Raw genomic sequence first — 13,687 nt, forward strand, 5'->3', positions numbered from 1 at the left:
TCTCCCTTGTGCTGGAGGGCGAGGTTTGGAGTCTCCTGGTCTCCCTTGTGCTGGAGGCTGTGGTTCAGGGTTTTCTGGTCTCCCTTGTGCTGGAGGGCGAGGTTCGGCGTCTCCTGGGCCCCCTTGTGCTGGAGGGGGAGGCACAGAGTCTCCTGGGCCCCCTTGTGCTGGAGGGCGAGGTTCGGAGCCTCCTGGGCCCCCTTGTGCTGGAGGGCGAGGTTTGGAGTCTCCTGGTCTCCCTTGTGCTGGAGGCTGAGGTTCAGGGTTTTCTGGTCTCCCTTGTGCTGGAGGGCGAGGTTCGGCGTCTCCTGGGCCCCCTTGTGCTGGAGGGGGAGGCACGAAGCATTCTGGTCCCCCTTGTGCTGGAGGGCGAGGTCCGAAGTCTCCCGGTCTCCCTTGTACAGGAAGGCGATGTTCGGAGCCTCCTGGGCCCCCTTGTGCTGGAGGGCGAGGTTTGGCATCTCCTGGGCCCCCTTGTGCTATCGTGTACTCAGAGGCATTGTGTCTTGCTCTTGCTTATCTTCCCATGGGGATTTTGCCTTCAAAGCTGGATAAGATGACATTCTGCGCATGCGCCATTAGCAGCGAGCTGCTCCCTCCACTATATTGCCCAGGCTAAGTGCACATAACAGTAGTTTGGCTGGTGTATACATAGATGAGATATACTGTATATCCTTAGTCTTGATAGCTGTCAGGTTAACCATCCACCATAAGGCCTCACTGTATAAAAAATGTATAACGCATGGTGAAAGCTACGTACATGGCGCATGCACGCCTTGTGCGCGAAGCTCCTCTGCCCTCCAGAGCCGCCCACGTGGCTCCCAGAAGATTGTGGCTGACGCGTTGATGATCTGCGGATTCATATAAAGCGGTTTTGTCGAGTCTTGCGGAGCAGAGAATATCTGCGCTTTATACAGAAGAATTTTCTTCTATTTCACCAGATCGAAGCCAAAAAAGAACAGATTTTATTGGCCAAGAAGGAGCTGAAAGAAGCCAAGAAAGAAGCTAAAGAAAACGACACTGAGAAGCTGCGGAAGTATGAAGTACACCCCCCGGGGCTCGAAATGTCACCGGGATAGGGTTGGGGGTGGGGGGTTAACCTGTTCATTCCCATGTCGGAGATGTTTTGGTTGCAGATGGGGGGTTCTACAGGGGTTAGGACATATGGATGTGGGGGTGTCACAAACATTTAGGTTATATTGATCCGCTCCCCCCTATACACGTGTGCTGGGGCTTGTGAGCCATTTTGGGGGGGGGGGGGGTATTTCTCACTATGGACACATGTTCTCTATATCCCATAGAGTGGTGGAAAGCAAGAAGAAAGCAGTCATGAGGGGCGAGGAGCAGCTGATGAAGCTGGAGGTGCAGGCGACGGACCGAGAAGAGAACAAGCAGATCGCCCTCAGCACCTCCAAGCTAAACTATCTGGATCCCAGGATATCGGTGGCCTGGTGAGTGGCCGAGAAATACCGGCAGCTCACGTGTTTGAACTCTTTATCAGTAAGGCTCTGGTCACACTGCAAAAGAAAAAAAACAAAAAAAAAGTCCTTCTAAAAATTGCTTCAAAATCACTTAGAAAAACTGCAATTTAATTTTTTATTTTTGCAATTTTTAATTTCAAGATAAGTTTCTGAAAATCTCCTGGCGTGTGCACTCTGCTGCAGTGGGGGGGTTTGCATGTGCGCTCTGCTGAAGTGGGAGGGGGTGCGTGTGCGCTCTGCTGAAGTGGGGGGGTGTGCGTGTGCGTGTGCGCTCTGCTGAAGTGGGGGGGGTGTGCGTGTGCGCTCTGCTGAAGTGGGAGGGGGTGCGTGTGCGCTCTGCTGAAGTGGGAGGGGGTGCGTGTGCGCTCTGCTGAAGTGGGAGGGGGTGCGTGTGCGCTCTGCTGAAGTGGGAGGGGGTGCGTGTGCGCTCTGCTGAAGTGGGAGGGGGTGCGTGTGCGCTCTGCTGAAGTGGGAGGGGGTGCGTGTGCGCTCTGCTGAAGTGGGAGGGGGTGCGTGTGCGCTCTGCTGAAGTGGGAGGGGGTGCGTGTGCGCTCTGCTGAAGTGGGAGGGGGTGCGTGTGCGCTCTGCTGAAGTGGGAGGGGGTGCGTGTGCGCTCTGCTGAAGTGGGAGGGGGTGCGTGTGCGCTCTGCTGAAGTGGGAGGGGGTGCGTGTGCGCTCTGCTGAAGTGGGAGGGGGTGCGTGTGCGCTCTGCTGAAGTGGGAGGGGGTGCGTGTGCGCTCTGCTGAAGTGGGAGGGGGTGCGTGTGCGCTCTGCTGAAGTGGGAGGGGGTGCGTGTGCGCTCTGCTGAAGTGGGAGGGGGTGCGTGTGCGCTCTGCTGAAGTGGGAGGGGGTGCGTGTGCGCTCTGCTGAAGTGGGAGGGGGTGCGTGTGCGCTCTGCTGAAGTGGGAGGGGGTGCGTGTGCGCTCTGCTGAAGTGGGAGGGGGTGCGTGTGCGCTCTGCTGAAGTGGGAGGGGGTGCGTGTGCGCTCTGCTGAAGTGGGAGGGGGTGCGTGTGCGCTCTGCTGAAGTGGGAGGGGGTGCGTGTGCGCTCTGCTGAAGTGGGAGGGGGTGCGTGTGCGCTCTGCTGAAGTGGGAGGGGGTGCGTGTGCGCTCTGCTGAAGTGGGAGGGGGTGCGTGTGCGCTCTGCTGAAGTGGGAGGGGGTGCGTGTGCGCTCTGCTGAAGTGGGAGGGGGTGCGTGTGCGCTCTGCTGAACTGGGAGGGGGGGTGCATGTGTAAACAGGTGGTGCTGTAGTAGTTGCTGTCGTGCAACCCCCTGACCCCTGCTCACAGACAGATGATCTGGCCCGTGAACATGAGGGCTGCGTTCATTCACTTGCCCCTTCGGAGTTAACTGTACCTCTTCCTCCTTTTTATATTTTGGGAGTGAACAGGAGATGACACAGACGGCTTCTCTTTGTATAAATGTAACTGTCGCGGGCGACAGGGCGCTGCGCTCACCACGCTCAGGTCCGGCACTGCTGCTGCTCGGTGGGCCGGATCCGGGGACTCAAGCGGCGCTCCTCGCCCGTGAGTGAAGAGGGGATTGTTTGGGGATTTAGTCCGTGACGCCACCCACGGGTTGTGGTGAAGATGGGCACCACTGCTGCTGGTGACGGGGATCCTGGAGCGATGGTAGGGAGCAGCTGGGATGTTGTTTTTCCCCCTCTGTGGGTAGGGGTTGGTGGTCCCGGGGCCCGGTCAGGTGACTGGGAGGCAGGGTTGGTGAGGTGCAGGGTTGCAGGGACAGTGCGGCGCGGTGCCGGATGAGCAAGAGATGCACAAAGTCTCCGGTAAACCAAACGGCTGGATGGACGGGTCCCGCAGCCGGCGGCACTGCTGTTGTGCTCTCCCCGGACAGGTGATGGCGGCTGTCTCTCCCTGCACCTTAGTGTACTGTGTTGACTCCGATGGCTTCCCAACAGTAGCCCGCTCCCCGGTGTATGGATGCCGGAGGAGCCCGTTTTGCCTGCAGGCGCTGGCCCTTGGATCTCTAGCCTGTGGCGGTAGCTGTATATCCTCACGGTGTAGGCGGTTGCCTTCTAACGGGTCTTTGGTTGTTAGTGACCGGAACCCCAGGGGTTTCCTATCGGATTTGACCTTTGTTGGCAGCTCCAAACCTGGTCGGGGTCCAATGGCCCTGCCTGTGTGTGCTTAGCTGCACTTCGCTCCCCGGTTCGGTACCGGCGGGCCACCGTCCGACCCCGGTCCTACGGTTCCGCATTGATCCACCACTCCTGCAGACGGCCACCACCGTCTGCCAACCTTGCTGTCAGTGCCTGGGCCACAAACCCAGACACTCTCCACTTTACTCCTCTCACTTCAACCTCCTGAACTCCTCTCTTCCTTTTCCCGCCTCCAGATCTGTGAAGTCCTCGGTGGGCGCGCCCAACCGCCTGGCTCCGCCCCACCTGGTGTGGACATCAGCCCCTGGAGGGAGGCAACAAGGGTTTTGTGTCTGGCTAATGTAACTGTCCGGGGGGTGGGGGTGTGTGTGCGTCTTACCTGTGACGACCTGGCTAGTCCAGGGCACCACATAACTTTTAATGGAGTCTGTAGCAGATCTCTTACAGAATCGTTCCTTTCAGCATCCCTACTCTTAAATGGTTTTGTTTCTTTCCCTTGTAACGTTCTCTCACTGCAGTTCCTCTGACTGCCTGGACTCTCTCGGTGGCGCTCTGTCACTGGAGAACGTATGGGCTTCGTTCCTTTGCCTACTGCCTAGCTTCACCCCGGTTCTCACCTGGGGCCCTTACTTAGTTCTTTTCTGTGTATGGTCTCCTGTAATCCGGCTGTAGTCTGTCACTATTAGACGTTTGGGCTTTGGCCATCTGCCAGACGACTTTCCCTCATGTACCTGATGGGTCCCACAAATCTCCTACGTCGCTCAGCAGGCCGCCGACAACAGATCTGCTTATAGGGGACTCGGGCCACGTACCACACACCCAGCTCACCCTCAGCACACTTCATCTTCAGGGATTTCATGTCCAAGCTCTTCCCAGGGACCAAAACCTATACTTAACCCCTGGTGTACTCTGCCCTGCTGTAATTCACCAGCCCCATCTGTCCGGCAACTTCTCTAGCTCTGCTACATACATGAACTACTAAACCATTCCTGTATTTAACACTTCACTTACATATTTAACATGGAAAGTCACATTACATCACTAGTCAAATTCAAATTCAAATATGCTTTATTGGCAGGACCAAAATGCAGTTAGTGTTGCCAAAGCAAGAGAAATACAGTAAGTGTGGTGGGAGGGGATCAGGGTTATGGGGAGTTGGGGGGCACAATTTGGGCTCTGACAGTCCATTTAGGGGTCTTAGGTTCCCCTCAGCTTATGACATGTGGTGACTTATTGGGCGGCGATCTCCACCATTGATTCCTCTTCCCCCAGTAGGTTGCGGAGTTTCATGTCCTCATCCATGGATGGAAAGCCCGGGCTATGGGTGGTAAATTTCTGGAAGTGGGAGGCCCTCACTGCTGAGTATTTGTCACAGTGCAGTAGGAAATGCGTCTCGTCCTCCAGAGCCCCCTGCTGGCAGTGCTGGCACAGTCTGTTCTCTCGCGGCTTGTATGTCTGTCGGTGCCGCCCTGTTTCCACCTCTAGGCTGTGGGCACTCAGTCTGTACAGGCTCAGGGTCTGCCTGTCTTTGGGGTGGCGTAGCCTTTCCAGATATGGGGCCAGAGTGTAGTCCCTCCGCAGTGACCGGTAGATGGTGAGTTTCTGGGAGTTCTCTAATTCACTCTTCCAGTCCTCTATGTATTGCATCTTGCGGCTCTCTGAGATCTCTTTTATTTGGGCTTTTGTCAGGGTGTGTTGCTGACTTTGGTTGCCGCAGTTCTTGGCTTGCTCTGGGCTCCGGCTCAGCAGGGCTTTATGATGGTAGGAGCTGGGGTTGCTGTTCTGTGTGTGTGCCTGGTGTGATAGCGCCCTCTTGTGTATAGTGAACCATAAGGGGAATCGGCCCAGCTCTGCCCTACAGGCTATGTTTGAGGTGCTGCGATGGACTTGGAGGAGATATTTACAGAACTCCATGTGGAAGACTTCGGTAGGGCTGGAATCCCACTTTGTGTGGTCTGGGTAGGTCACTGGGCCCCATACCTCGCTGCCATATAACAGTATAGGGGTGATGACGCTGTCAAATATCTTGAGCCAGACTCTCACAGGTGGTTTGAGGTGGTACAGTTGTCTTCTGATGGCATAGAAGGTTCTGCATGCTTTTCCTTTCAGGGCTTCTGCTGCTTGCTTGAGGCTCCCGTTATTGCTTAGCTCCAGACCGAGGTAGGTATAGCTGCTGGTTTTCTCCAGCGTGGAGCCATTTAATGTGAAGGAGGGAGTGTTTATTTTGTTCTGGTTCCTCTTCTGAAACACCATGACTTTGGTCTTCTTTTGGTTGATGGGAAGCGCCCATGTGGTGCTGAATGTTTCCAGCACTGCCAGGCTATCTTGGAGGCCTTTCTCGGTTGGGGAGAGTAGCAGGAGGTCATCTGCGTACAGCAGGAACTTCACCTCTTGGTCATGCAGACTGAGGCCTGGAGTGGGGGAGGACTCTAGAGCTGCTGCTAGTCCATTTATATAGATGTTGAATAGAGTTGGACTCAGGCTGCAGCCCTGTCTGACCCCACGGCCCTGTCGGAAGAAAGCCGTCCTCTTTCCGTTCACCTTCACGCTGCACCGGTTCTCAGTGTATGAGCTCTTGATCACGTCGTAGGTCCTGCCACCTATTCCGCTCTCCAGAAGTTTCAGGAACAGGCCTGGATGCCACACTGAGTCAAAGGCCTTTTTGAAGTCCACGAAACATGCAAATATTTTCCCCTGTTTTTTGTCGTGGACGTGGGTCTTGATGAGGCTTTGCAGGGTGTAAATGTGGTCCGTGGTGCGGTGGTTTGGCATGAACCCAGCTTGGCTTCTGCTGAGGACATCACCCTGGGTGAGGAAGGCGATAATCCTTTTATTAATGATGCTGTTAAACAGTTTTCCCAGAATGCTGTTGACACAGATCCCTCTGTAGTTTGCTGGGTCATATCGGTCTCCATCCTTGTAGATGGGCGTTATGAGACCTTGATTCCAGCTTTGAGGGAAGTAGCCGGCACTCAGGACGTGGGTGAATAGTTTTGCCAGTGCTGCATGTATTTCTGGGGAACTGCATTTGATCATCTCTGGCAGGATGCCGTCACTGCCCGCGGCCTTCTTAGATTTTAGCAGTTTGATTCTGTCTTTTATTTCCAGCACACTGATTGGTATGTCCAGAGGATTTTGAAAGTCCTTGATTGTCTCCTCCATGTCCCTCAGTTTAGTCATTATATGCTCTTGTTCTGGGGTTAGGTCGTCTTCTGGGATATTCTTGTAGAGGCCCTTGAAGTAGCTGTGCCAGATGTTGCCATTTTGAATGTGGAGGGTGCTTTGCTTGGGACTTGTACCGATATGGCTCCATGTCTCCCAGAATGAGTTGTCCTGGAGGGAGTCTTCGAGCTGCTGCAGTTTGTGGGAGATGTGCTTTTGTTTTTTCTCCTTGAGGGTTCGCTTGTATTGCCTCTGTAGGGTGTCATGGACCACTCTTAGCTCCTTGTTGTCCGGGTCTCTGTGTTTTTGATTTGAGGCTACCCTTAGGGAGTTGCGCAGTGCCTTGCATTCTTTATCAAACCATTTTTGGCCTTGTTTATTTGTAGGTCTCTTGGAGTTGGTCCTTCTGAGGCCTGCTAGCTCTGCCATGGTATATAGGATGTTATTAAAGTCGTTTACTGCCAGGTTGACCCCTTGCTGGTTTGATGTATAGGGTTTTGTGTGAAAGTTTACAAGCAGCTCTTTAATCTCTGTTCTGTTGGTCGTGTTGGTGTATTCAATGGCTAACTGTTTGGACCACTTGAAGGATGGTGGCAAATTGTGGAGACCGCTCAAGTGGGGCTTTTGTGTGGGTGACTTGTCCGTGGATCTCAGGTACAGCAGTGTCTGGTTGTGGTCTGACATGTGGGTGTCGGGGGTGACTATGAAGGCATTTATGTTTGCTGGGTCTATGTCTGTTATGGCATAATCCACTACACTGCTGCCCATGTGGGAGTTTAGTGTAAATCTCCCTAATGAGTCCCCCCTGGTGCGCCCGTTCAGTATATGCAGCCCCAAGCTCCGGCACAGGTTCAGCAGTTTTCTGCCGCTTTTATTCACCACTCTGTCATAGCTGTTTCTTGTTGTCTGTACTGAGTCTCTGTAGAAGGGCTCATCTCCCAGGACGTATGCGTTTCCGTCAGGTGACAGGTAGTCCTTCTCTGTACCTGTCCTGGCGTTCAGGTCTCCACAGATGAGCACCTTACCTTTGGACTGGAATTGGGCAGCCTCCCTCTGAAGTTCCTCGTAGATGTCCGGCTTATAGTATGGGGATTCTGATGGAGGGATGTAGGCTGCGCAGAGGTAGATGTCCTGCTGAGAGGTGAGGATGGAGCTGCTTATCTGCATCCAGATATGGCTTTCTCCTCTTTTTATTGCCTTGATATGTTCTTGGATCTCCTCCTTGTACCATATTAGTATGCCCCCTGAGCAGCGGCCGTGTTTGGTGTTCTTGTTTTTCTGGGCGGAGACAGAAAATTCCTTGTATCCCATGGGTGCGAGAGATTCCTCCTCTGCCCGGGCCCATGTCTCCAGGAGGATCTGGATGTCAATGTTCTTTAGCCTTTGTTTGAAGTCTGGGTCATTTGTCTTGGACCCAAAAGCTGAGGCATTCAATCCTTGAATGTTCCAGCTGCTGATAACTAAGGATGTCATATTTAGTTGATATACCTTATAATGAGGAAGGATAGATTTTCATAGGACATAACCGGATTTAGTGTTGGGTTTGGGTGGCATATTTTAGTAGTGTCCTAAGAGTTTGCTGCACAATGTGTTGAGCAATGTCCTTATTTCTGCCATGTTGCTGCCCTCTGTTGCTTTGTATTGCCATTTTGGGGCATGTGGTCTTGAGTATTTCTGCCATCTCTGTGGACTCTCTCCAGGGGTCTCTGTGGGCTGCCATCTGTTTGGTGGGTGTCTTGCTTGTGGTCTTGGAGGTCTGTTTAGAACCATGTCCTTTAGCTCTCTTGCTAGATGGCTGACTCCTTGTTTATTGAGGTGTTTGTCGTCATAGAGGTGATGGAGCGTTATTTCGGGGTGTCTTGCCAGCTGTATGTTTGGTGCTGAGGTAATACTGGCGGCCAGCTCTGAGTTGATTTGCTGGGTTATTTGTTGGTGTACATCTTTCCTTGGAAGCAGGGCAGACAGGATTATTTTGGTTCTGGGGAATTTTTGCTGGGCTGCTAGTGCGAGTTTTGATAGGTCCTTTGTGACTGTCTTTTGGTGGATATCATTTGTGCCGGTGTGTAGTATGAGGTGTGTGGGCTCGGTGAAATATGGGTTACTGATCACCTCCTCTGCTTGTGGGATCGTTGAGCAGTGAATTTTTGTAACCCGAGCCGTCGGAAACAGTCTCTGAGTGTCCAGGTATTTCCCATTTGAGTCTATTATTAGGACTATATCAGGATCCAGTGTTTTATTTGGGCCATTTGGTTTCTGTGTGTTGGGTCTCTGAGTGTTGGTTGCCTTTGTTTGTTGTGATGATGCATTTTCATTGCTGGGGTTGATGGTAGGGGTTTCCTTCGTGTTGTTGGGTCCAGGGGTGTTGGACACCCTGATATGCTGTGCTTGTGGGGCTGTATTGATATTGCTGGAGTTATGTGTAGAGTCCGTCTGGCTGAGGTTGTCGCAGGTCTGTGATATATCTGGCACCAGGGTAGTTGGTGCAGGCATTTGTTTTGGGGGAGTGCTTATACTTTGAGGTGCCCTCTCTAGTTTTTGTTGTAGGATTGAGGATTTTAGCTGGGTTATTTCTTCTTTGAGGTATGCATTTTCTTCCTGCAGCCTTTGAAGTGACCTTTGCAATTCCCACAGGTCTGTTTTCACACTTGATATTTCCCCCCTCAGTTGGTCATTTGCATTTTTCTCACCTTGGCTTCTTTGAAATTCTTCTTTGAATTGAATAAACTCGCATTCTAATTGGGACAAGCAGTCTCTGAGTATATCCCTGGGGGGTTGTGATGATTGGGATGTAGATGGGGCTGGGGGGTGGCTGGAGATTGTCTGGTCACTTGTGGATATGCTTCCTTCCTTCATTAGGGTTTTCACTTGGTTTTTAATGTGCGGGAATTGTTGATGAAATTCCTCTATTTTTTGTTCCGTTCCTTGGACCATGATAGTTCCATTGCTATACATATTTATGGAGAGATTAAAGGTCTCAGGGTCCTCCTCATCCTGTACTCTAATTTGTTTGCCCCTGCTAATGCCCCGTTTTTTGATGTTCTTGTAATGTTTGCTGAGAGTCTGGTCCCAGGCTTCATGGTGCCCTGAGTAGAATAACAGATTTGTTTTTTCCCCCTGTTCATTAAAGTCTATTAGTAGTGTCTCTGGGTTTTTCTTCATAGAGTCTAGTTTTATGGCTTTTCTAGCTTTCTTGGATTTGGCATTCTCAGGGAAGGTTATCTCTAATGTGTCAGACCCCCTGCTAGCTCCAGTTGCCTTCTCCAGGTCTCCTGCATTGACTACAGTGCTATCCCCGTGTTGTTTCATTTTAAAGGGCTTTCTTCTATATTTTCTAATGCGTAATATACGATCAATTCTTATTTTAGCAGTGTATTGGCATGGAGCCCTTACCTTGGGGATGCGCAGTGCTGGTAGGGTTTGATGGTGGTCTGTTTGCTGGGTTTCCACTAGGCAATCTTGTCCTCCTTTTCCATCTGTGTATTAATTTTTCTTGTGATTTTTCTTGTCATTGCTTAAAATCCTTAAAATGTTTGTCCAGTGTGCTTAGTACTCCGTCATATCTGTAGATTTCCGTATTATGTCCTCCAATCTGCTCATTATAAGGTATAAACTCTGGTTGAATCAGGAGCTCATCTTACAGTGTCCTGCTCCTTCAGTGTTCAGTCTCCCTCTCTCTCAACAGTCTCTCTTACAGTCCCTGTAATGTTCTACTCTGGCCACTAGATGTCCTCGGCATTCTCCGATATAACAAACACAACACTATCACATCTTTTACCAGTTGTCCGACATAAACTCAAAAATTTTTGTTAAGCTAATCTGCGCTGTATTGTCATATTAATCACCCCTACATTGTTATTTCTTGTTTTCTAACTTTTGTTCCTCTTGAATTCACCCTTTATTCTTTGCAGCTCCTTGTTTACATTCAGCTCCAGCAAACATTACCACTTCCTGTGCAAAACCTCAGTCAGAGCTGTCACCACCCACCCCCGTGTCCGGCCCCTCCCCCGGGTGTCCGGCCCCTCCCCCCGGGTGTCCGGCCCCTACCCCCGCGCACACATTCCCTCCCTGTCAGTATTCTGCCCAGCACTGACCTGTTATCACTACAGCGTTGCAAATGACAGCCCCACATCAGGCTCTGCACCGCACACGCGCACATATGGTTCTGCACACACCGGGCTCTGCACACGCACACCAGGCTCTGCACACGCACACCGGGCTCTGCACCGCACACATGTGGCTCTGCACCGCACACATGTGGCTCTGCACCGCACACATGTGGCTCTGCACCGCACACATGTGGCTCTGCACCGCACACATGTGGCTCTGCACCGCACACATGTGGCTCTGCACCGCACACATGTGGCTCTGCACCGCACACATGTGGCTCTGCACCGCACACATGTGGCTCTGCACCGCACACACGTGGCTCTGTACCGCACGCGGCGCTCTGCACCGACCCCCACCCCCCATCCCCACCCCCCTATCCCCATAGGGAACACATGTAGGGAATACATACTCAACCGTCGTCGGTCCCCGCCGCTCCTTTACGTTCGCATGCTGTCTGTGCTCTGGCCATATCAGCACAGTAGTGACGTCACCGCTGTGCTGAAGAGAGCTCAGACAGCCGGAGGGACAGTGATGAGAAGCTGCGCTGCGCTGCGCTGCTTCTCATCAGCACTTTCAAATGCCGGTACATTTGAATGTGCGATCCTGAGCAGGGGCCCGGTGCTAGCGCTGACACCACGGCCCCTCCCCCAGGTCACGGACCCCACAGCAGTGCAGGGGGAGTTGCGGGGAGAGTAAGAGGTGCGGGGGAATGTGTGGGAGGGTGCAGGGAGGGGGGCGGGGCTCATCGCACTGTACAGCCCAGCAGGGAGGCGACATGCTGTTCCAGATTTGCATGTCAACATGGCCCTGCCCATGTTGACATGAAATGACCGTAAGCAGCAAAATCGCGGCAGGAGCGGTCACATGACCACTCTGAGCCGGGGGAGAGGGGCTGACAGCAGGGCAGGTAAGTGGTCTCTATCTACTTACCTGCCCCAATGTAGCCCAATAGGGAAATAAAAAAAAAAAAGTCAAAAGAAGCCGGATAACCCCTTTAAATTATATCATTCAAACGTTGCGGTCGATATCTTCAGGGGAGTAATCTCTCAAGTCAGCCACCGTCTACACGTGTGCGCTCTGCTGATATGGGGAGGCATGCTCATGCTCTGGATGGAGAGAGTGGAAAAAGCTGCTGCCTGATACCTTGAATGGCGGCTTCTCTCAGGAGAACAAAAAGATCAAGCATGTTGTTGTATCAGCATGCCCAATCCTTCTCTCCCTTCCCAGAAATCTGTTCTCGGGTCATATTTTAAGACTCTTCTATTATATAATGTGTAAAAGATGGTAGACCCATCATATCTCTGCAATAGTGACTGTGTAATACCTCAGTTCACCTCTGGGGGCACTGCAGGGAAACTAAACACCGCTATATATACTTGTATACTCTCAATATACTGCATTGTGCTTTGTTTTCTCATAGGTGTAAGAAATGGGACGTTAATTTGGAGAAAATCTACAACAAGACCTACCGGGACAAGTTTGCTTGGGCCGTTCATATGACGGACACTGACTTTGTCTTTTAGCCCGCCGACTCATCAAAGCCTTTGATTCCGCACTGATCCAGAAGATTTTAATGGCACCGAACAAGACTATTGTGGGGAAAGTTTTAGCTGCGTTTTTACATTTTAATTCCTATCTGTATTAAAAATATCCATTAAACGTCTTATTTTAAATAATCCTCATTCCTGATGCTCTGCAGTCTGTACCTGGTGAGTATTTTACATCTAATCTATTACTCTCTGTTATCAGCCCCTTCAGCCTACAAAAGAGTGGTTTTTAAGGGGGGTTGGAAACATGGTGAATTTCAGAAACAGCGCCCCCTCTGGTCTCCAGGTCAGGAGTGGTATTGCAGCACGGCCTCATTCACTTCCATATGTTAAAATCCAGAGTAGATTGTTGGATGGTGACACATTTGGGGGGGGGGGGGCCAATGAGGGGTTAACACGCTCTTTTGGTTGGCCAGCATCGTTGCGGGAGGAAAGCCACTCTGATACTTGTAGTTCTACTTCCATACAAACTCCAATATGGCAGCATTATGGTACCATGGTGGATGAGAAACAGAAGGGAGGCTCGTACCATACAGCGGCCAGGACACTAACAGCCACATCCTACTCAATATTCACTATAATAGGGCTAAAAGTGAGAACATTTCCCTGAGAACCAAGTTGGTTGTCACTTTCCTGTCTAAAAAGTTATTTAAGATACTGATGGATATTTTATAGTAATTATACCTGTCCCTGCCCATAATAAATGATTGGGTAGCAAGCCGCCTCCTCGCACTTTATCCATTTTTAATCTTCTGTCTTGTCATTTGAGGCTTTGTCCAGCAGAGGGCAGTGTCAATAGTAATATCTCCACTGCAGAGCATCTCGTATCTCCTGAGTAGGGATGAGCGGACTCGAAGACGTTCAGATTTAACCGGACTTTAGTTACGTTCGGTTCAAGACCCGGACCCCATATAAGTCAATGGGGACCCACATTTCTGTGCTGTAAAATGGTCATAGTAAGAGCTAGGGGGCTGCAAAAGTAAATGGGGATAAGAGCTGGACAAATACCCTGCAAACAAAGGTGGATAAGGGAATTTAAAAAAAAAAAAATAAAAATAATAAATAAATCTTGCATATTTGTGATAACCTGAGAATATAAAATAGACAATTGAAGGCTGCAACCCCCATCTGTCTGCTGTACTTGAGCCGGTTATCAAAAATAGACTGGACCCCAGACTAATAAAAAAAAAAAGTGCTCTGCCCCATTTTGATAACCAGCAACAGTAAAGCAGACAGCTGGGGGTTGGGAAGGTTATTTGGCCCTACT

The 13,687-nt window shown here is 51.3% G+C and overlaps 1 protein-coding gene across 4 annotated transcripts in view; it reads left to right on the forward strand.

The window, feature by feature from the left end:
* The window catches only part of LOC142254791 (DNA topoisomerase 1-like), a 291,550-nt gene extending 279,020 nt beyond the window's left edge, over positions 1-12,530 (forward strand). For all 4 annotated transcript variants that reach the window (XM_075326090.1, XM_075326089.1, XM_075326091.1 and 1 more), the window contains 3 exons: positions 942-1,036; positions 1,302-1,451; positions 12,294-12,530. In XM_075326090.1, the coding sequence (XP_075182205.1) occupies positions 942-1,036; positions 1,302-1,451; positions 12,294-12,396 (348 nt within the window). In that variant the 3' untranslated portion in view covers positions 12,397-12,530. The remainder of the gene's footprint in view (positions 1-941; positions 1,037-1,301; positions 1,452-12,293) is intronic.
* Positions 12,531-13,687: the final 1,157 nt, after the last annotated feature.

Source organism: Anomaloglossus baeobatrachus, chromosome 10, assembly GCF_048569485.1.
Source record: "Anomaloglossus baeobatrachus isolate aAnoBae1 chromosome 10, aAnoBae1.hap1, whole genome shotgun sequence".
Lineage (NCBI taxonomy): Eukaryota > Metazoa > Chordata > Amphibia > Anura > Aromobatidae > Anomaloglossus > Anomaloglossus baeobatrachus.